Below are 21246 nucleotides of genomic sequence, written 5' to 3'. Positions count from 1 at the left end.
TTTTGGAAGCCCTAGCCACAGAAATCAGAGAAGAAATAAAAAGAATCAGAATTGGAAAAGAAGAAGTAAAACACACACAGTTTGCTGATGACGTGATTCCCTACATAGAAAACCCTAAAGATTCCACCAGAAAATTACTAGAGTCAACAAATGAATATAGTAAAGTTTCAGGATATAAAATTAATACACAGAAATCCCTTGCATTCCTTGAAACTAACAATGAAAATTCAGAAATACATGTTAAGGAAACATTATCATTGACCATTGTAAGAAAGAGAATAAAATACTTAGGAAGTCAGGAAGCAACAGTTAGAACTGGATATGGAACAACAGACTGGTTCCAAATAGGAAAAGGAGTACATCAAGGCTGTATATTGTCACCCTGCTTATTTAACTTACATGCAGAGTACATCATGAGAAACACTGGGCTTGATGAAGCACAAGTTGGAATCAAGATGGCCAGGAGAAATATAAATAACCTCAGATATGCAGATGACACCACCCTTATGGCAGAAAGTGAAGAAGAACTAAACAGCCTCTTCATGAAACTGAAAGAGGAGAATGAAAATGTTGGTTTAAGACTCAATATTCAGAAAGCTAAGATCATGGCATCTGGTCCCATCACTTCATGGAAAATAGATGGGGAAACAGTGGAAATAGTGTCAGACTATTTTTCGGGGCTCCAAAATCACTGCAGATGGTGATCGCAGCCATGAAATTAAAGATGCTTACTCTTTGGAAGGAAAGTTATGACCAACCTAGATAGCATATTCAAAAGTAGAGATATTACTTTGCCAACAAAGGTCCATCTAGTCAAGGCTATAGTTTTTCCAGTGGTCATATATGGATGTGAGAGTTGGGCTGTGAAGAAAGCTGAGCACCAAAGAATTGATGCTTTTGAACTGTGGTGTTGGAGAAGACTCTTGAGAGTCCCTTGGACTGCAAGGAGATCCAACCAGTCCATTCTAAAGGAGATCAGTCCTGGGTGTTCATTGGAAGGACTGATGCTGAAGCTGAAACTCCAATATTTTGGCCACCTCATGCGAAGAGTTGACTCATTGGAAAATACCCTGATGCTGGGAGGCATTGGGGGCAGGAGGAGAAGGGGACGACAGAGGATGAGATGGCTGGATGGCATCACCTACTTGATGCACATGAGTTTGGGTGAACTCTGGGAGCTGGTGATGGACAGGGAGGCCTGGCGTGCTGCCATGGTGTCGCAAAAAGTCAGACATGACTGAGCGACTCAACTGAACTGAAAGAGAACAAAGCCCTGTATGCAAAAAACTATGACATTGATAAAAGACATCAAAGATGATACAAACAGATGGAGAGATATACCATATTCTTGGATTGGAAGAATCAATATTGTGATAATCACTATACTACCAAAAGCAATCTATACATTCAATGCAATCCCTATCAAACTACCAATGATATATTTTTTACAGAACTAGAACAAAAAATTTCACAATTTGTATGGAAACACAAAAGACCCCAAATAGCCAAAGCAATCTTGAGAAAGAAGAATACAACTGGAGGACTCAACCTTCCTGACTTCAGACTATACTACAAAGCTACAGTCATCAAGATGGTATGATACTTGCACAGAAACAGAAATATAGACCAATGGAACAAAATGGAAAGCTGAAAGGTAAACCCACACACCTATGGGCAGCTTATCTTTGACAAAGGAGGCAAGAATATACAATGGAAAAAAAGACAGCCTCTTCAATAAGTGGTTCTGAGAAAACTGGACAACTACATGCAAAAGAATGAAACTAGAACACTTCCTAACACCTTATATAAAATAAACTCAAAATAGTTTAAAGACTTAAATTTAAATGTAAGGCCAGAAATGTAAAGGTCTTAGTGTAAAACATAGGCAGTACACTCTTCAACATACATCAATCACAGCAAGGACCCACCTCATTAGGTCATTGTAATTAAAATGAAAACAAAAATAAAGAAATGTGACCTAATTAAACTTCAAAGCTCTTGCACAACTATAAGCAAGTTGAAAAGACAATCCTCAGAATGGGAAGAAATAATTGCAAGTTGAAACAACTCATAAATGATTCGTCTCCAGAATATACAAGCAGATCATGCAGCTGAACACCAGAAAAACAAACAACCCAGTAAAAAAATAAATAGGTGGAAGATCTAAACAGACATTTCTCTAAAGAAGAGATACAGATGACCAACAAGCACATGAAAAGATGTTCTTCATCACTCATTATTAGAGAAATGCAAATCAAAACTACAATGAAGTATCACCTCACACCTGTCAAAATGGCCATCATTAAAAGATCTACAAAGAATAAATGCTGGAGAGGGTGTGGAGAAAAGGGAACACTCTTGCACTGTTGGTGAGAATGTAAAAAGATATAGCCACTTTGGAGAACAGTATGGCGTTTCCTTAAAAAAAACGATAACCCTGTATGCGAGGCAGCAAAAGAGACACAGATGTATAGAACAGTCTTTTGGACTCTGTGGGAGAGGGCAAGGGTGGGATGATTTGGGAGAATGGCACTGAAACATGTATATTATCATATGTGAAACGAATCATCAGTCCAGTTTTGATGCATGATACAGGATGCTTGGGGCTGGTGCACTGGGATGACCCAGAAAGATGGTATGGGGAGGGAGGTGGGAGCGGAGTTCAGGATGGGGAACCCATGTACACCCGTGGTAGATTCATGTCAATGTATGGCAAAAGCAATACAATATTGTAAAGTAATTAGCCTCCAATTAAAATAAATAAATTTATACTAGAAAAAAATTAGGAATAGAACTATCATATGACCCAACAATCCCACAACTGTTCATACACCCTGAGGAAACCATAATTGAAAAAGACACATGTACTCTAATGTTCACTGCAATACTATTTACAATAGATAGGACATGGAAGCAAGTAGATGCCCATCAAAAGATGAATGGATAAAAAAAATTGTGGTACATATATACAATGGAGTGTTTCTCAGCCATAACAAGGAAAGCATTTGATTCAGTTCTAATAAGGTGGATAAACTTAGAGCCTGTTATACAGAGTGAAGTAAGTCAGAAAGAGAAAGAGAAATATTGTATTATAGCTACATTCCATGGGCTGCAAGGAGTTGGACACGACTAAGCATACACACACATAGAATCTAGAAAGATGCTACTGATGAAACTATTTGCAGGGTAGCAATAGAGACACAGATATAGAGAACAGGTATGTGGACGTGGAGGGTAGGATTAATTGAGAGAGTAGTATTGAAACATATACATTAGCATATATAAAATTAGATAGCCAGTGGAAATTTATTGTATGACCCATGGAGCTCAAATCTGGTGCTCTGTGACAACCCAGTGGGATGGGATGGGGTGGGAGGTGGGAGGGAGGTTCAGGAAGGAGGGGATATGTGTGTACCTATAGCTGATACATGTTGATGTATGGAAGAAACCAACACAATATTGCAAAGCAATTACAAGCTCTGAAAAAATGAATTATTCTGATCTGCAATTTTTTTTAAACTACTTCTATCAAAAGAAAAGAGGCATTTACTTGTCTTCATGGTTTGCAAAAGTAATATACTTCACAATAGCAGTTCTCAAACTTTTGGTCTTAGGACAATTTTATACACTTAAATTATTGAGGACACCAAGGAGCTTTTGCTTATGTGGATTATATCTAACAATATTTTACCATATTATAAGCTAAAGCTGATAAATTTTAAAAATATTCATTTGTTATATCATTTTTAAAATAATAAAGATAAACCCATTATATCATAATAAAATAACATTTTAATGGAATATATTTTCCAAATGTATAAAATTGTCAGAAGAATGCCATTATGTTCCATCTTTGTAAATCAAGTTAATGACTGGATCAATAAAAGGCAGTAGGATTCTCATACCTGCTGCTGCATTCAATCTCTTGTGATACTAGGCATCAAGTAGTTTCTGGAAAATCACTGTACCCATGTGACAGAATGAGAATGAAGATAGAAAATAATTTCCTAGCATTGCTATGAAAATGGTTTTGACCTCATACATTCTTCTGAAAGGGTCTTGGGACCTGGGGCCACACCTTGAGGACTGCTGCCTAATAGCATACATACCCTCATCTTCCTCTTCCCTGGATCCCCTCTTCCCTGAAATACATGGGAATATGACCAAGTTCTCCATAGCCCAAGACCAATCTAACCTGTTGTTCATTAAGTCTCTGCCCTGAAAAAAGATTTAGATTGTAGTTGGGCAAATTGATTGGGTTCCTCTCTGTCACTGATTGTGAGTGTGGGTGTGAGTGTCTGTGGCCTTGGGTAAGTCATTTCACATCCCTAAACTTTGACATTTTCATATGTAAAAGAAGGCTATTTGTATTAGGCCAGAGTTTTCTAACAGAGGTATGTGGATAACTGGAGAATTACTTCATGGAGACTGGGGGCCCAGATGTCTATAACTATTCTGAATTGGATATAGCATATTCATACTGCAATTTTTCAAATGCAGGTAGAAAAAAAAATCAAATGCAGGTAGAAATTAGTTGCTCTCATGATACTAATTAGCAAAATGTTTTAAATTAAGACAGCTGTTTACCTCAGTGGCTTTTCATGGTCTATTTTGTCAATTAATAGATATAAGTTTAACTGTTAACATGAAGGGAGCGACAACCTCATTTGTTGCTAAGCCTAGAAGGAGGTCTTCCTTGAGAAGCTCTGGGAACTATTTTACTAGCTGTGACATCAAATAATTGTCCTCTCTTATTCTGATTCTGTCATAAAGATACTGTGACAGGTTGCATTTTCCACTACAATGTCCACACGCTTTTTTATGCATTATGATTTTGCCACTCCCCTACCAAGACATGGAGTCATTTTCCTCCCCTCAACTCTGGGCAGCCTTATGACTCACTTGTAACCATCAGAAGCAGCAGAAGGGATAATGCATGACTTTCCAGGCTAGGTCAGAAAAGGCCATACACATGACAGTGTTTTTATGTCAGTGCTACTTTTCAATTCGTCCTACCATCTCCTTCCCCTGCTGTGTACAGCAGAAACTAACAGAACATTGTAAAGCGATTATGCTCCAATTAAAAAATTTTAAAAAGGAAAGACCACACAGCTTTCACTGGCTTCTCTTGGAATGATATCTCAAGCTAGCCACCATATAGAAAATGTGATAAACCTAAGACCACCATGAAGGCACTCTGACAGACCAACCTGGTGGAGCCCAGCCTTCCAGCAATCCTACGTGCCAAGCATGTGAGTAAAGCTCTTCCACCAGCTGAGTATAACTGAGTGAACCCCTTTTAATTTTATTAGTTATTTATTTTTGACTGTGCTAGGTCTGTGTTGCTGGGCACATGCTTTCTTTAGTTGCAGCAAGCAGGGGCTACTCTCTAGTCCTGGTGGGCAGACTTCTCACGGCAGTAGCTTATCATGTTGTGGAGCATGGGCTCTAGGGTGCATAGGTTTCAGTAGTTATGGTTCACAGGCTCTAGATGTAGGCTCCTTAATTGTGGTGCTTGGGCTTAGTTGCCCCACAGAATGTAGAGTCTTCTTAGACCAGGGATTGAATCCACATCTTCTGCACTGGCAGATGAATTCCTAACCACTGGACCACAGGGGAAGTCCCTAACTGAGTGACTTCTGTCAATGTCATAAGGAACAGAAGAATTGCCCAGTTGAACCCTGCCTGAATTTCTGACCCTCAAAATGATGACATTAAAAAAAAAAGTAGTTGTTAATCTAAGTCACCAGGTTTTGAGGTAGCTTGTGATGCAGCAATAAATAACCAGGCAGCAGTGTCTTGGTGAAAATCATCAGCCCTTGCTGAGCCTCTGTTTCCTGAAGAGGCTGTGTGAGCTGATCTTCGTGGTGTCATCTTGCTCCTCATCTCTACGATTTCTCTCCATCTCAGACCATTCACCTCCTAGTCCACATTGGAGCAATGACCTGCTTTGTTATGAACAGGGCCCACTCCTCTCTGGGTGACAGTCTGGGAAAGACTCCACCTCATTATAGAGGACCTGCGGTCTGTGGCTCCAGGTCATTGGGGTCTCAGTAGTGAGCAATCAACACAGTCCAGGGTGGGCACAGCCGTCGAGAACCGTGGTAGGTGTGGATAGGGATCTTTCAGTTCTGTGAGCAAGTGCTCATTTGGATGAAGGGAAACTGCTTATACACCTGAGAGCTGATGGGCCCACTGACAAACCCCCACTTCCCTTTGTTCTGTAACATAAATCAGTTGGAGTGTGTGACTAAGTGGAAAGAAGTCATGAGAAGCCATAAAGTGAATAGTTTAAAACTGCTACACACTGACCCTTTGGCTTATAATGTCCCCAGGTAAGATACTACAAAGGTGTCTGGTGAATTATTCTGAAACTTGAAGATGACGGAGAGAAAGAGCCTGATAATCACAGGAAGTGAGTGGTAAGATCTTACACCCCATTGACACCATTGCACTCTATAGTTCCCAGTACCTCGTTCAGCTAATGTCAAAAGGTGACAGTTTGTGAAAGTGTTACACAATCCACTCAGGATAACAAAAAAATCCAACTATAATTTCTTCTTAAGAACGAAGTCTTTCTTACTATTTCAAGGCAGAATGGATTACTCTTTTCAGGACACTCTGATTATATATCATCCTCCTATAGCTTTAGTATCATTATGTCATTTGTTGTTTAAATTGATGTGTTACTTGGATGGTGAATTACAGGTTTTGGATATAAGAATAGTTCCAAGGATGCCCATTTCCCACCAACAGATGCGTGACAAGCACATGACGAAGGTTTGGCAAATGAATGATGAAGGAGTGAATGAATGAACCGATAGGAGAGTGAAATAATGAACACATAATTAGGCTGAGTACTCTTTGTGTGTGAAAATGAACTATGCCAGGATATGAGCTGCTGCTTAATACTGTGGGGAGCTGTGAAAAAAAGTTTTTCCTTTTTCTAATGCCTACAAGCAATTGTTTGAAAAAGTAGTGCCATATCCCTAAATCACCTGTTGTATGCTGGTAAAATGGAGTCCTCTGTAAATACACTGGTGGATATGACGTTATGGTTGGAGAGGAAACATTTTTTTAAAGGGGTGGAATCCCTAGGATTTTTCCTATATATACAAGGCTAACATGGCCTGTGACTGCATGGAAATTGTGAGATAGAACCAAAAGAGTGCAGATGGAAGTCAGGCTGACCTGGGACTGAGTCTTCAGGGTTACCACCAACTAGCAGGGTAACCTTTGGCACGTGTTTTGCAGACCTCCCACTCAGGGAATGTAACAGTGCTTTTGTACTCCGAAATCCAGTCCTGCCCTCATTCCGAGGCCAGGCTGCACATGGGCTGCTCCTAGCCATTGCTGCGGGTGTAGGGGCTATAAAGGCACTGATGGGAGACACACAGGACTCCTTTCTGGCTTCCTTAGACTTCCTTCCTTAGAATCTTCTTAGAATCTTCTTTAGAACCTTCCTTAGACTACGTGTTGTTGCAGAAACTGCCACCCTCTTTCCCTCTCGTCTTTACTTATATTCAGACTTGCGTTGTGGCCTGTCTGCTCTCCTAGATTTCCTTCTTGTGTTCCCTACACAGGCATTTCTCCTAATGCAATCCTGCTTGCATCATTAACTCTTTCTTGGTGTCTATTTCTTGGATTATTTGAACTAACACATGGAATGACTTTAGACAATTACGTCATCTTTGAATCTGTTACTTCATATGTAAAACAGAGTTAATAATACCTGTTACATGGATGCTATAAGAATGATTAACTGTGATCATGCTTGAAAAGCTCTTAACCCCATGCCTGCAAATATGATGCTTAAAAAATGCCACTTTTATTCCTTTTCCCATCTTCTTTTTTCCTTTGAAAAGTTCCTAGCAATCAGTTTAAATCACATTCACCTATGCCATGTGACTTGTAGCATTTGGGAACAAATGAAGTTTTAGTGTAATAAAATTGTGTTAATTATAAATTAAATTAATTATAATTATTCATTATAAACTTACTTATAAAATTGTTTTAATTATAGTCCTTCCTTCTTCTCATTAACTGCTTCTCAATTAGGGGGAAGTCTTACTTTCCATACTCTCTGAAATCATTGATCTGTTTAATAATGTGAGTTGAAAGGGAAAAAATGGCTTTGAGGGGAAATCTTATTAAACTTTGTGTGCTAGCTTTATTACTTTCTTCAGTAATGCTGATGCCAGACACTTTACCTTGTCATCCAGTTTCCGTGCATTGAAGGCAAGTTCAACATAGTCATCATTACCAGATAATTCCTCAGCAATCACCTAAAGGAAAAAAGCATTCATCATGAGCAGTGGCAGTTGGATCACTCAACCCAGGGATTCATGAACAATTTAGCTCGTGTTTGATCCAAAAATCAACAAAGACTGACACCTGCCACGGAGTGTCCCACAATCCAGTGAATGTGGCACAGCGTTTCAGGTGTACAAGGGAAGTCCCTAGAACAAACCACAGAAGATAAGGAGACCTCACTGGTGCTGAGCATGAGAACATGAAATATGGGGTGTAAGCTGGAGGAAGAAGTTTTAGAGGAGTAATTAGGGAGAGCTTCTCCTTCAAAGGCCACACAGCACTGAACAGCACATCCATAAATAATTATATATATTTTCTTCTTTGGGAAGTGACCAAAAAACAAGGAGCAGGCAGCAATATTTCTCTGCTGTTTTCTACCGGACCCACAAGGACTGTGAAATAAACTGGTCTGTATGGCCCTTCCAGACCAAAGGTTATAAGGTCATCAAAGAAAATTCTAATTGTAATGCTTCAGAAAAGACTGTCCCTGGGCTTTTTGAAATGGAGAGAGAAAGAGGAGGGGGGAGAGGGAAGAAAGAGAACAAGGATCTAAACCTTAACTCCAAAGAACAGAGAATTCTTGACAACAACTTTGACATAAGTGAAGAGATAATAGTATCTAAAAGCCTGTTTCATAAAAAGATCACTTCCTAATACTGAATAATGACTCTTAAACCCTTGAAGCAGAAATTGATGGGAAAAGAAGGAGAAAAACAATGACAACAACAAAATATAGGACCAATGTAGTTGCATATAGGTTAAAGTACTTCTAAGTCATTAAGAAGTCACTATGCATTCAGAGGCCATAATGCCTCTGACCTTGTGGACATCCTTATCAAAGTTATTATGAGTTTTTATTTAAAAAAAGTTATTATTGAGTTTTAATTCAATTTTATCTCCATTCTATCTGAGCTAAACTTTTTCATTATGAATTGCATTCATCTGTTTGAGTACACATTGGTAGCCTCTGGAAATTTTTATTTTATGTATAAAATTAAAGCTAAAAGAGCTATCTAAAAAGGGGAGGATCCCTCCAAAGGTGTAAGCACCCGAGGAGTAGAGAACATGGGTCCAGACAAAACTCAAGTCATTCTTGAGTTTTACAGCAAAAACTCAAGAAAGACTTGATAAACCAGGAATCATCATATTTAGGTTGTTCATTTGATTCTCTTTTGTCCCTTACTGCCTCTTACACTCTACTTGAGCTATGGTCTTCAACTATCCTGTGTTACAGACACCTTTGTAAAGATGATGAAAGTTATGACTTTCATCTGCGAAGCCTAGAAAAATGTGCACATATTTTCAAGTGTTTTCCAGAAGCTATGGAAGTTGTTCTGACCCAAGGATCCAAGATCAAGAGGAGTTTTTAAATATTTAAAATTAGGAAGGAGACTGAGTTCTTATGGGCTGTGTAGAGAAAGGAAATTTCCAATACTTCTTAGAGAAAAGGTGGGAAGATGAGCTTTTGTTTTCCTGGGAAGGAACCATGGCAGATCTCATAACTGGGTTCACCATCCCAAGTCTTTTCTAGGACCATGAGCTTTGGGTGTGAGCTTTTTAGAGCACCAGTGGCATGGTCAAAGACCATTTGAACCATTTGTTCATGATTGAAAATGGTAGTCAAGAAACAGATCTGATATGACTGCATCATTTAAAATATCCAAACCAATAAACAGCTAAGTTCTTGTGAGAACTGTCCTAACTTTCACCAGTAGAAATGAAATATTTTTGAATTCTTCCTTAAAAAATGGATTAATTTTTTTTTTTAATGAATAGGTCACTTTTGAGTTAAAAAGGAATGTTCAAAGAACTTAGGTTTTTCGCCTAAGGCAATTTGCCTTGCAAGCAACTCAAACTCTTCTGGCACTTTTTAAACCTATTATTATTTTTTGCCCACGCAACTAAATGGTTAGACTACATTATCTTTCTCAGGAACTTCAATACAAGATGCCAAAGTTTTAAATCCTGGAGTTCTTCTTGAATACCGCATGTTTTATTTAGAAATACTTCCAGTTTTGCCCAAGAGAACATTCTGTAACGACAGAAATGCTCTGTAATCTGCATTGTCCAGTATATGGATCTACTGAGCACTCGATATGTGGCTAGTGTAAGGAATGCCTGTTTGCTTTTATTTAATTTTAAACAATTTTAAGTTGAAAAATTACACGGCTACCAAATAGAACAGCGCAGCTCCAAACTATCATATTGAAAAGAAGAGTTAAATGCTGGGCTCTCTGATCATTAGGCAACAGACCAGACCTTGGACTAAATGCTATTAGATGTTTTTTCTCAAGAAACTGAGAAGCTGGGATAGGTAGCTTTGATAATTTGAAACTGCCAGATAATTTCATATTCTTACTATGATCAATAACTTCTTTCTTTGTTCCCTGCTAAAACCTATATTTAATTACAGAAGTGCTTAGTTGAAGTGAATGGCCTCACTTTCAAATCTTTTTTCCTACAATGAAAAGGTCAAAATTGTATTATTAGGAAGGAGAAAGATTGGAAAAAAAAAAAAAGAGGTGACTGGTATAGCTGAGCAGTTATGGGATCAACCCCTAACATCCAGAGGGTCAGCTTCCCATGAGGCTGGGTTGGACCAGCAGGCTCCATTTGGGCACCTGAGGGAGGGCTCACCGTGATGGAAGATTTCCCTGCTGTGTTCCCGTGCTTCAACAAGGATTTGGACAGCTTTCTCTGGGAAACAATCTGCATGAAGGAAAAACAAGGTGGAGACACTAGTCATATACTTGCAGGTATGCACAGTATTTTCCTTACAGAATTCTACATTTGCAGTTCTCCTTTAAATTATGACATCAATGTCCACTTATTTTCCAAGGTTTTTCCACAAACCTCTGCTAAATACAGGTCATTCTCTCCTTTCCTCTTACAGCCTGAGCTGTGTGAGTGAAGGATTACAGATAATTTAGTCACTTAGGAGGTGGCTTAATCATTGCAGAGACATTTATATTAAAATTAGACAAAACATGTTGGATATGTAAATTAAGATAAAGGAGATGAAGTTTCAGAATGATCTCAAATTAGTGCTAAAACCTCTGTGCAGAGTGGGGCATGGGGTGAAGGGAGGAAAGAAACTCAAGGTCTAAATATATACCTTCTGTATCTATAACCTCTAGAGTTCTATTTTTAATATATTCATTATGAAGCTTTAAAGTAAGTCATCAGGAGACTGATGTTCAGACAAGCCAAAAGGAGTAATTGGGGTCCTCTCCACAGTTCAGTGTCAACTAAAATCATCAGTCCACTGGGAGTTATTCTAATTAGAACCCACCCCATCCCCCTCTTGTTTTCTTTTCTGGAAGGGAAAGATGGCAAAGCATTGAGACCCAGATGTACCCAATGATTCCTAAAGGAAACGAGGCTTAAAAGACTTGAGCGAAAGCCATGCTCTCAGGAGGGAGAACAAAGTTCCCAGTTGTTGGTGGCACTTTCTATCTGCAATGGCCCCAGTGATCCTTGCTTCCTGGCGTTCTTGCCTTTGTGTAATTCCCTCTCCTGAGTGTTGGGTGGATCCAGTGATTTGCTTCTAATGAACAGAATACCACGAAAGTGACTGGATATCACTTCGAAGTTTAGGTTCTGAAATCACCATGACTTCTTTCTTGCTCACCATCTCTCGTTCTCTGTCTTAGAGTCTTTGCTCTGGGGAATGCAGGATGCTAGGTTGTGAATAGCCCTCTAAGAGCAGCCCACATGACCAGGAATTGATGTCCCCACTCAATAGTCAGTGAGAACCAGAAGCTGATCTGCAGCCACATAGGTAAGCATGGAATAGGTCCTTCCCACAGGTGAGCTTTGAGATAACTGTACCTTGACAATAGCCTGTGAGAGACACTGGTCCAGAGGACCATTGCTACAACTCCTGACACACAAAAACTGTGAGATAATAAATGTTTGTTTTTAAGCTTTCAAGTTTTGGGGTAATCTTTGATGCAGGAATCAGTAGAAGTACACATAAGATAGGGAAGAAGATCACCGTGAAAAGTGGGGGCATAACCTTATTCTCTGAAATCCTTATTTTGTCTCTGTGTTAGAGCAATATCAAGAGTGTGCTAATATCCAATGCAAAAAAGTTCAGAGAACTTCCCTAGGCCAAGCAGATTGAACTATCCTAATGTTCAGTTTGCTATCCTCTGAAGAGGAAGGCATGTTTCTGTAAAAATTCACCAGTGATGATGATGATGATGATGATGACATCAAGGAAAACAATGGGAGCCCCCATGTAAGAACACAGATTATGTGTCAGATGCCTTATTCATTCCAAAAATAATTATTTAGCCTCTATTGTATGACAAACTTGGTGCTGTGCCCTAAGAATAGAGTGGTAAGCAAAGTCAGATACAATCTCTGACCTCATGGAGCTTACATTTTTAATAGAGGAGATAGCAATAAACCAGGGCTTCCCACGTGGTGCTGCTGCTGCTGCTGCTAAGTCACTTCAGTCATGTCCGACTCTGTGCGACCCCATAGACGGCAGCCCACCAGGCTCCCCCATCCCTGGGATTCTCCAGGCAAGAACACTGGAGTGGGTTGCCACTTCCTTCTCCAATGCACGAAAGTGAAAAGTGAAAGTGAAGTCGCTCAGTCGTGTCCGACCCTCAGCGACCCCATGGACTGCAGCCTACCAGGCTTCTCCATCCATGGGATTTTCCAGGCAAGAGTACTGGAGTGGGGTGCCATTGCCTTCTCTGTCCCACGTGGTGCTAGTGGTAAATAACCTGCCAATGCAGGAGGTGTAAGAGATGAGGGTTTGATCCCTGGGTCGGGAAGATCCCCTGGAAGAGGAAACAGCAACCCTCCCTAGTATTCTTGCCTAGAGAATCTCATAGACAGAGGAACCAAGCAGACTATTGTGCAAGGGGTTACAAAGAGTCAGGCGTGACTGAAGCAACTTAGCACACGCACAAGCAACAAACAAAATGGTCAAACAAATATAACTTGTCACAAAGGAGAGATGTACCGGCCATGGTGGGGATGATGAATGGGATAATTGAGGGTGAACCATTTATAAATCTCCGGCAACAGGCCAGGGGAGAGGTAACAGTGACTGTGGAGATGGAGAGAAAAGACTGGGTTTAGGAGATAAATGTAAAATAGTCAAAATTTGGAAATGGATTGAACATGGAAAGAGTGGGAGGCATCCTAAAGGCATCATTGAATCAGACAGAAATGCCCTTCACTGAGTTGAGTCAATGAAGAGGATATTAAATTGGAAGGCAAAGAACACACTGGAGTAGGTTGATGACGAGAAAAAGAGGAAGGAAATGGATAAGAAGATAATTCTTTCAATAAGTTTTGCTATATAGTAGGGAAGAGAGAATAGACCCTGTGGGGAAGGAGAAATTCAGTAAGGTTTTTGTCTTAGTGGTCACTATGTTGCTAACTTTACAGCCCTACGAATTTGGTAGTATTAGTTTCTTTTGATAGAGGAGCAAAGTTGGACCCAGAGAGTTTAAGTAACTCTCCTATGGTTATGGAGATAAGAGAGGATAGATGTAGCTGGGATTTGAACCTGGGTCTGACTCCAGAAACTGATTTACAGTTACATTATGGCTTTATTGACTATGCCAAAGCCTTTGACTGTGTGGGTCACAATAAACTGTGGAAAATTCTGAAGGAGATGGGAATACCAGACCACCTGACCTGCCTCTTGAGAAATCTATATGCAGGTCAGGAAGCAACAGTTAGAACTGGACATGGAACAACAGACTGGTTTCAAATAGGAAAAGGAGTATGTTAAGGCTGTATATTGTCACCCTGCTTATTTAACTTCTATGCAGAGTACATCATGAGAAACGCTGGACTGGAAGAACCACAAGCTGGAATCAGACTGCCGGGAGAAATATCAATAACCTCAGATATGCAGATGACAGCACCCTTATGGCAGAAAGTGAAGAGGAACTAAAAAGCCTCTTGATGAAAGTGAAAGAGGAGAGCGAAAAAGTTGTCCTAAAGCTCAACATTCAGAAAACGAAGATCATGGCATCCAGTCCCATCACTTCATGGGAAATAGATGGGGAAACATTGGAAACAGTGTGAGACTTTATTTTTTGGGCTCCAAAATCACTGCAGATGGTGACTGCAGCCATGAAATTAAAAGATGCTTACTCCTTGGAAGGAAAGTTATGACCAACCTAGATAGCATATTAAAAAGCAGAGACATTACTTTGCCAACAAAGGTCCGTCTAGTCAAGGCTATGGTTTTTCCAGTGGTCATGTATGGATGTGAGAGTTGGACTATAAAGAAAGCTGAGCGCCGAAGAATTGATGCATTTGAACTGTGATGTTGGAGAAGACTCTTGAGAGTCCCTTGGACTGCAAGGAGATCCAACCAGTCCATTCTAAAGGAGATCAGCCCTGGGTGTTCTTTGGAAGGAATGATGCTAAAGCTGAAACTCCAGTACTTTTCCCACCTCATGCAAAGAGTTGACTCATTGGAAAAGACTCTGATGCTGGGAGGGATTGGGGGCAGGAGGAGAAGAGGATGACAGAGGATGAGATGGCTGGATGGCATCACTGACTCAATGGACGTGAGTTTGAGTGAACTCTGGGAGATGGTGTTGGACACGGAGGTCTGGCGTACTATGATTCATGGGGTCGCAAAGAGTCCGACATGACTGAGTGACTGAACTGAACTGAACTGCACTGAAGGAAACTCCTAAAAGAGATTCAGAAAATGTCCACAGTGGGGTTTGTACTACATGTGTTTGCTTTTAAGCCCCAGATCTCATGTTAGTGCTTAAGTCTCAATGTGTAAGCATAGAGAGGATGGTAAATAATTAAGTTAAACCTTATTAAGAATGAAGTAATCTAAAGATACTGGCTTTGGTTAAGCTCACTGTGGCATAATGACTAAGAACATAGGTCTTCCACTGTAAATATGTAAAATATTTTCTTTATCCACTCATCTGTTGGTGGATATGTATGTGTATATATATATATAAGATATATATTTAATATATATATAAATAATACAATGGAATATTACTCAGCCATAAAAAGGAATGAAATTGGGTCATTTGTAGTGATATAGATGGACCTAGAATCTGTCATATGGAGTGAAGTAAGTCAAAAAGAGTAAAAACAAATATTAACATGTATAGATAGAACCTAGAATAATGATTCAGATGAAACTATTTGCAGCTTAGGAGTAGAGACACAGATGTAGAGATTGGACATGTTGACACAGGGTGGGAAGGAGAGAGTGGGATGAACTGATAGAGTAGCACTGACATATATATACTATCGTGTGCAAAATAGATAGCTAGTGGGAAGCTGCTGTATAATACAGAGAGCTCAGCTCGGTGCTCTGTGATGACCTAGAGGGGTGGGATATGGGGATAGGGTGGGAGGGAGGCTCAAGAGGGAGGGAATATATGTGTACAGATAGCTGATTCACTTTGTTATATAGCACAAATCAATACAACACTGTAAAACAATTATATTCCAATAAAATAACATAGGATTTTTATGTATAGCTATCAATAAAATAACATGAAAAATTAAGATGATAAAGGAATTGGCTTTCCTTCCCATAGCTAATTTTTAACCCAAGCTCCTCGCCTTTCCCACCCTATCATTAAGAATGTTTCAGTGTTTTTAGTCTTATTGGCAAAATCATTATCCCCCTTACCTCATTCCCAGATTATCACTCGTTGTAGAAAAGCTACCATTTCCTTTTTTTTTTTTTACTCGAAATAAACCAAAACACAGAACACAACCAGTAAAACGACATTAGGAAGACTTTCTCTCCAGGGGTGTTTAAGTAGGGGGGTAGAGGGGAAGACGCACGAATAGATGACAAAACAAGAGTTATTGATAAGAAGTAGTCAGGCAATATTATGCCCCGTTCCCAAATAAATCTGGGCTCAGGAATACTTTGGTCAGGAATTCCCTGTAGTCCAGTGGTTAATAATCCACCTTGCAAAGTAGGGGATGCAGGTTCAATTCCTGGTTGGGGAACTAAGATCTCACATGTCACAGAGCAACTAAGTTCAGATGCTGCAACTACTAAGCCTGTGCACTCCAGAGTCCATGTACCACAACTAGAGAATCCGTGTGCCTCAACGAAAGAACCCACATGAAGCAACAAAGAAGCCATGTGATGCAACTAAGATATGACATGATAAAATAAATTTCAAAAAATATTTTGGTTCAGTGTCATTGTGTTCCATCCGCATTTGTTACCCATTCCAATAGTTCCCAATGACCCCAACAATCCTCTCGGCACTTAGATGATCCACACACTGCATTGCCAGGTGTTGGTAGATTGCTTTTACAGATTGTGTCTTCTAAGATCCACAATGTCTTTCTTCAAGGAACACCAATTATGATCTTAGGTCTCTCTTCTCACTTCTATTTAGCCAGTAAGTTAATTCAGTCACTCAGTCATTTCTGACTCTTTGCGACCCCATGGACTGCAGCACACCAGGCTTCCCTGTCCATCACCGACTCCCACAGTTTACTCAAACTCATGTCCATCAAGTCGGTAATGCTATCCAACCAACTCATCCTCTGTCATCTTCTCCTTCTGCCTTCAGTCTTTCCCAGCATTAGGGTCAATTCCAATGAGTCACTTCTTCACATCAGGTGGACAAAGTATTGGAGTTTCAGCTTCAGCATCAGTCTTTCCAATGAATATTCAGGACTGATTTCCTTTAGGATTGACTGGTTGGATCTACTTGCAGAAGACTCTCAAGAGTCTTCTCCAAAACCAGAGTTCAAAAGCATCAATTCTTTGGCACTCAGCTTTCTTTATAGTCCAACTCTCACATCCATAAATGACTACTGGAAAAACCATAGCTTTGATTAGATGGACATTTGTTGGCAAAGAAATGTTTCTGCTTTTTAGCATGCTGTCTAGGTTGGTCATAGTTTGTTTTTGAAGGAGCAAGCATCTTTTAATTTCATGGATGCAGTCACCATCTGCAGTGATTTTGGGGCCCAAGAAAATAAAGTCAGTCACTGCTTCCATTGTTTCCCCATCTACTTGCCATGAAGTGATGGGAACGGATGCCAAAGATCTTAGCTTTCTGAATGTTGAGGTTTTTTTTTAAATTTTTTTTCACTGATTTTAAATTTTTATTTTTACTTTATTTTACTTTACAATGCTGTATTGGTTTTGTTGAGTTTTAAACCAACATTTTCATTCTCCTCTTTCACTTTCATCAAGAGGCTCTTTAGTTCTTCTTCGCTTTCTGCCATAAGGGTGGTGTCATCTGCATATCTGAGGTTATTGATATTTCTCCTAGCAATCTTGAATCCATCTTGTGCTTCATCCAGCCCAGCATTTCCCATGATGTACTCTATATATAGGTTAAATAAGCAGGGTGACATTTTACAGCCTTGACATACTCATTTCCCAATTTGGAACCAGTCTGTTGCTCCATGTCCAGTTCTAACTGTTACTTCTTGACCTGCATACAGATTTCTCAGGAGGTAGGTCAGGTGGTCTGGTATTCCCATCTATTTCAGAATTTTCCACAGTTTGTTGTGATCCACACAGTCAAAGGCTTTGGTCTATTCAATAAAGCAGAAGTATACGTTTTTCTGGAACTCTCTTGCTTTTTCAATGATCAACGGATGTTGGCAATTTGATCTCTGGTTCCTCAACCTTTTCTAAATCTAGCGTGAACATTTGGAAGCTCACACTTCATGTACTGTTGAAACCTGACTTAGAGAATTTTGAGCATTACTTTGCCAGCTTGTGAGATAAGTGCAATTGTGTGGTAGTTTGAGCATTCTTTGGCATTGCCTTTCTTTGGGACTGGAATGAAAACTGATCTTTTCCAGTCCTGTGGCCACTGCTGAGTTTTCCAAATTTGCTGGCATATTGAGTGCAGAACTTTTACAGCATCATCTTTTAGGATTTGAAAGAGCTTAACTCGAATTCCATCACCTCCACTAGCTTCATTTGTAGTGATGCTTCCTAAGGTCCACTAGACTTTGCATTCCAGGATGTCTGGCTCTAGGTGAGTGATCACACCATCGTGGCATACCGTTTCTATCCTTCATTGTGTCCATCTTTGCAAGAAATGTTCCCTTGGTGTCTCTAATTTTCTTGAAGAGATCTCTAGTCTTTCCCATTCTACTATTTTCCTCTTTTTCTTTGCACTGATCACTCAGGAAGGGTGTCTTATCTCTCCTGGCTACTCTTTGGAACTCACCATTCAAATGGGTATATCTTTCCTTTTCTCCTTTGCCTTTAGCTTCTCTTCTTTTCTCATCTATTTGTAAGGCCTCCTCAGATAACCATTTTGCCTTTCTTTTTCTTAGAGATGGTCTTGATCACTGCCTCCCATACACTGCCATGACCCTCCATCCATAGTCCTTCAGGTATCTAACCCCTGTCTATCAGATCTAATCCCTTGAATCTATTTGTCCTTTCCACTGTATAGTCGTAAGGCATTTGATTTAGGTCATACCTGAATAGTCTAGTGGTTTTCCCTACTTCCTTCAGTTTAAGTCTGAATTTGGCATAAGGAGCTCATGATCTGAGTCACAGTCAGCTCCCATTCTTATTTTTGCTGACTTTATAGAGCTTCTCCAAATTTGGCTGCAAAGAATATAATCAATCTGATTTCTGTGTTGACCATCTGGTGATGTCCATGTGTGGAGTCTTCTCTTGTGTTTTTGGAAGAGGGTGTTTGCTAGGACCAGTGTGTTCTCTTGGCAAAATGCTGTTAGCCTTTCCCCTGCTTCATTTTGTACTCGAGGGCCAAATTTACCTTTTACGCCAGGTATCTCTTGACTTCCTACTTTTGCGTTCCAGTTTGCTATAATGAAATGGATATCTTCTTTTTTTGGTTAGTTCTAGAAGGTCTTGTAGGCCTTCACAGACTTATTCAACTTCAGCGTCTTCAGCATTACTGGTTGGGGAATAGACTTGGATTATTGTGCTATTGAATGATTTGCCTTGGAAATGAACAGAGATCATTCTGTCATTTTTGAGATTGCATCCAAATACTACATTTCGGACTCTTTTGTTGACTCTGACTATGAAGGCTACTCCATTTCTTTGAAGGGATTCTTGCCCATAGTACTAGATATAATGGTCATCTGAGTTAAATTTGCCGATTCCAGTCCATTTTAGTTCACTGATTCCTAAAATGTCGATGTTCACTCTTGCCATGTCCTGTTTGACCACTTCCAATTTGCCTTGATTCATGGACCTAACATTCCAGGTTCCTATGGATATTGCTCTTTACAGCATCAGATTTTACTTTCATCACCAGTTACATCCACAACTAGGTGTTGTTTTTGATTTGGCTGTGTCTCTTCATTCTTTCTGGAGTTATTTCTCTACTGATCTCCCATAGCATAGGGCACCTACTGACTTGGGTAGCTCATCTTTCAGTACCCTAACTTTTTGCCTTTTCATGCTATTCATGGGGTTCTCAAGGCAAGAATATTGAAGTGGTTTGCCATTCCCTTCTCCAGTGGACCATGTTTTGTCAAAACTGTCCACTATGACCCACCCACTTTGGATGGCCCTACACAGCATGGCTCATAGTTTCATTGAGTTAGACAAGGCTATGGCCCATGTGACCAGTTTGGTTAGTTTTCTGTGATTGTGCCCTCTGATGTGTGAGGATACAAGGCTTATGGAAGCTTCCTGATGGGAGAGACTGACTGAGGGGGAAACTGGGTCTTGTTCTAATGGGCCAGGCTAGGGACTTCCCTGTAGCTCAAATGGTAAAGAATCTGCCTGCAATGCAGGAGACCAGGGTTCGATCCCTGGGTTGGGAAGTTCCTCTGGAAAAGGGAATGGCAACCCACTTCAGTATTCTTGCCTGGAGAATTCCATGGACAGAGAAGCCTGGCAGGCTACAATCTGTGGGATCACAAAGAGTCGGACATGACTGAGCAACTAACACAACTAACACATGCTCAGTAAATCTTAAATCCAATTTTCTATTGATGGGCTGGGCTGTGTTCCTTCCCTGTTGTTTGACCTGAGGCCAAACTGTGATGGAGGTACCTCCTTCAAAAGATCCCATGCATGCCCTGCCGAACTCAGTGCCCCTGACCCTGCAGCAGGACACCATTGACCTGTGCCTCTGCTGGAGACTCCTGGACACTCACAGGCAAGTCTGGGTCTGTCCCTTATGGGATCACTGCTCCTTTCTCCTAGGTCCTGATGCACACAAAGTTCTGTTTGTGCCCTTTAAGAGTCTGTTTCCCCAGTCTTGTGTAAGTTCTGCAGCTCAATGGTGGGATTAATGGCTACATCCTCCAAGAGTGCTTATGCCATATCCAGGTCTGCTGCACCTAGAGCCCCTGCCCCTGTGGTAGGCCACTGCTGACCCGTACCTTTACAGGAGACACTCAAACACAATTCTGGCTCAGTCTCTGTGGGGTCTCTGGTTCCTGGTGCACACAAGGTTGGTGCACACTAGGGCCCTCTGAGTATCTCTGGTGGGTAAGGGGTTTGATACTAAATATGATTTTGCCCTTCCTACCATCATGCTGGGGCTTCTCCTTTGCCATTGGACACGGGGTATCTTTTTTTGGTGGAATCCAATATTCTCTAGTAGACAGTTGTTCAGCAGCGAGTTGTTGTTTTGGAGTTCTCACAGGAGAAGAAGAACTTATTTAGAAATGCTAACATTTCCATTGGTAGGGCCTGAAAAGAATGCTACCATGTACCACCTCCTGCCTTTTATGAATGCTAGAAAGACAAGCAATATCCCAGAAAATATTCCTTCTCAAGAAATGGGCCTTTGCATACATAAAGTGGCTAATCAAGCAGGTATTCAAACAAACTTATTTTTACAGTTCCAGGCCTCCATCTTAGCTCCAAAAAATGAGTAACAATTAAAGTCTCAAACCTTTCATTGTAATAATGATTGACAATGAGCTGCTATTGGCATTGCCATTTTTAGGCATTTGGGCTAGAACAGTAGGATACCC

The 21246-nt window shown here is 40.3% G+C and overlaps 1 protein-coding gene across 1 annotated transcript in view; it reads right to left on the bottom strand.

The window, feature by feature from the left end:
• CPNE4 (copine 4) overlaps positions 1-21246 on the bottom strand; it is a 649396-nt gene that overhangs the window by 186890 nt on the left and 441260 nt on the right. The window contains exons 4-5 of the mRNA XM_018051359.1: positions 10951-11022; positions 8211-8285 (exon numbers count right to left, since the gene is read on the bottom strand). Coding sequence (XP_017906848.1) covers positions 8211-8285; positions 10951-11022 — 147 coding nt within the window. The remainder of the gene's footprint in view (positions 1-8210; positions 8286-10950; positions 11023-21246) is intronic.

Source organism: Capra hircus, chromosome 1, assembly GCF_001704415.2.
Source record: "Capra hircus breed San Clemente chromosome 1, ASM170441v1, whole genome shotgun sequence".
NCBI lineage: Eukaryota > Metazoa > Chordata > Mammalia > Artiodactyla > Bovidae > Capra > Capra hircus.
The sequence above is the reverse complement of the archived record's forward strand: the minus strand, read 5'-3'. Positions and strand labels throughout refer to the sequence as shown.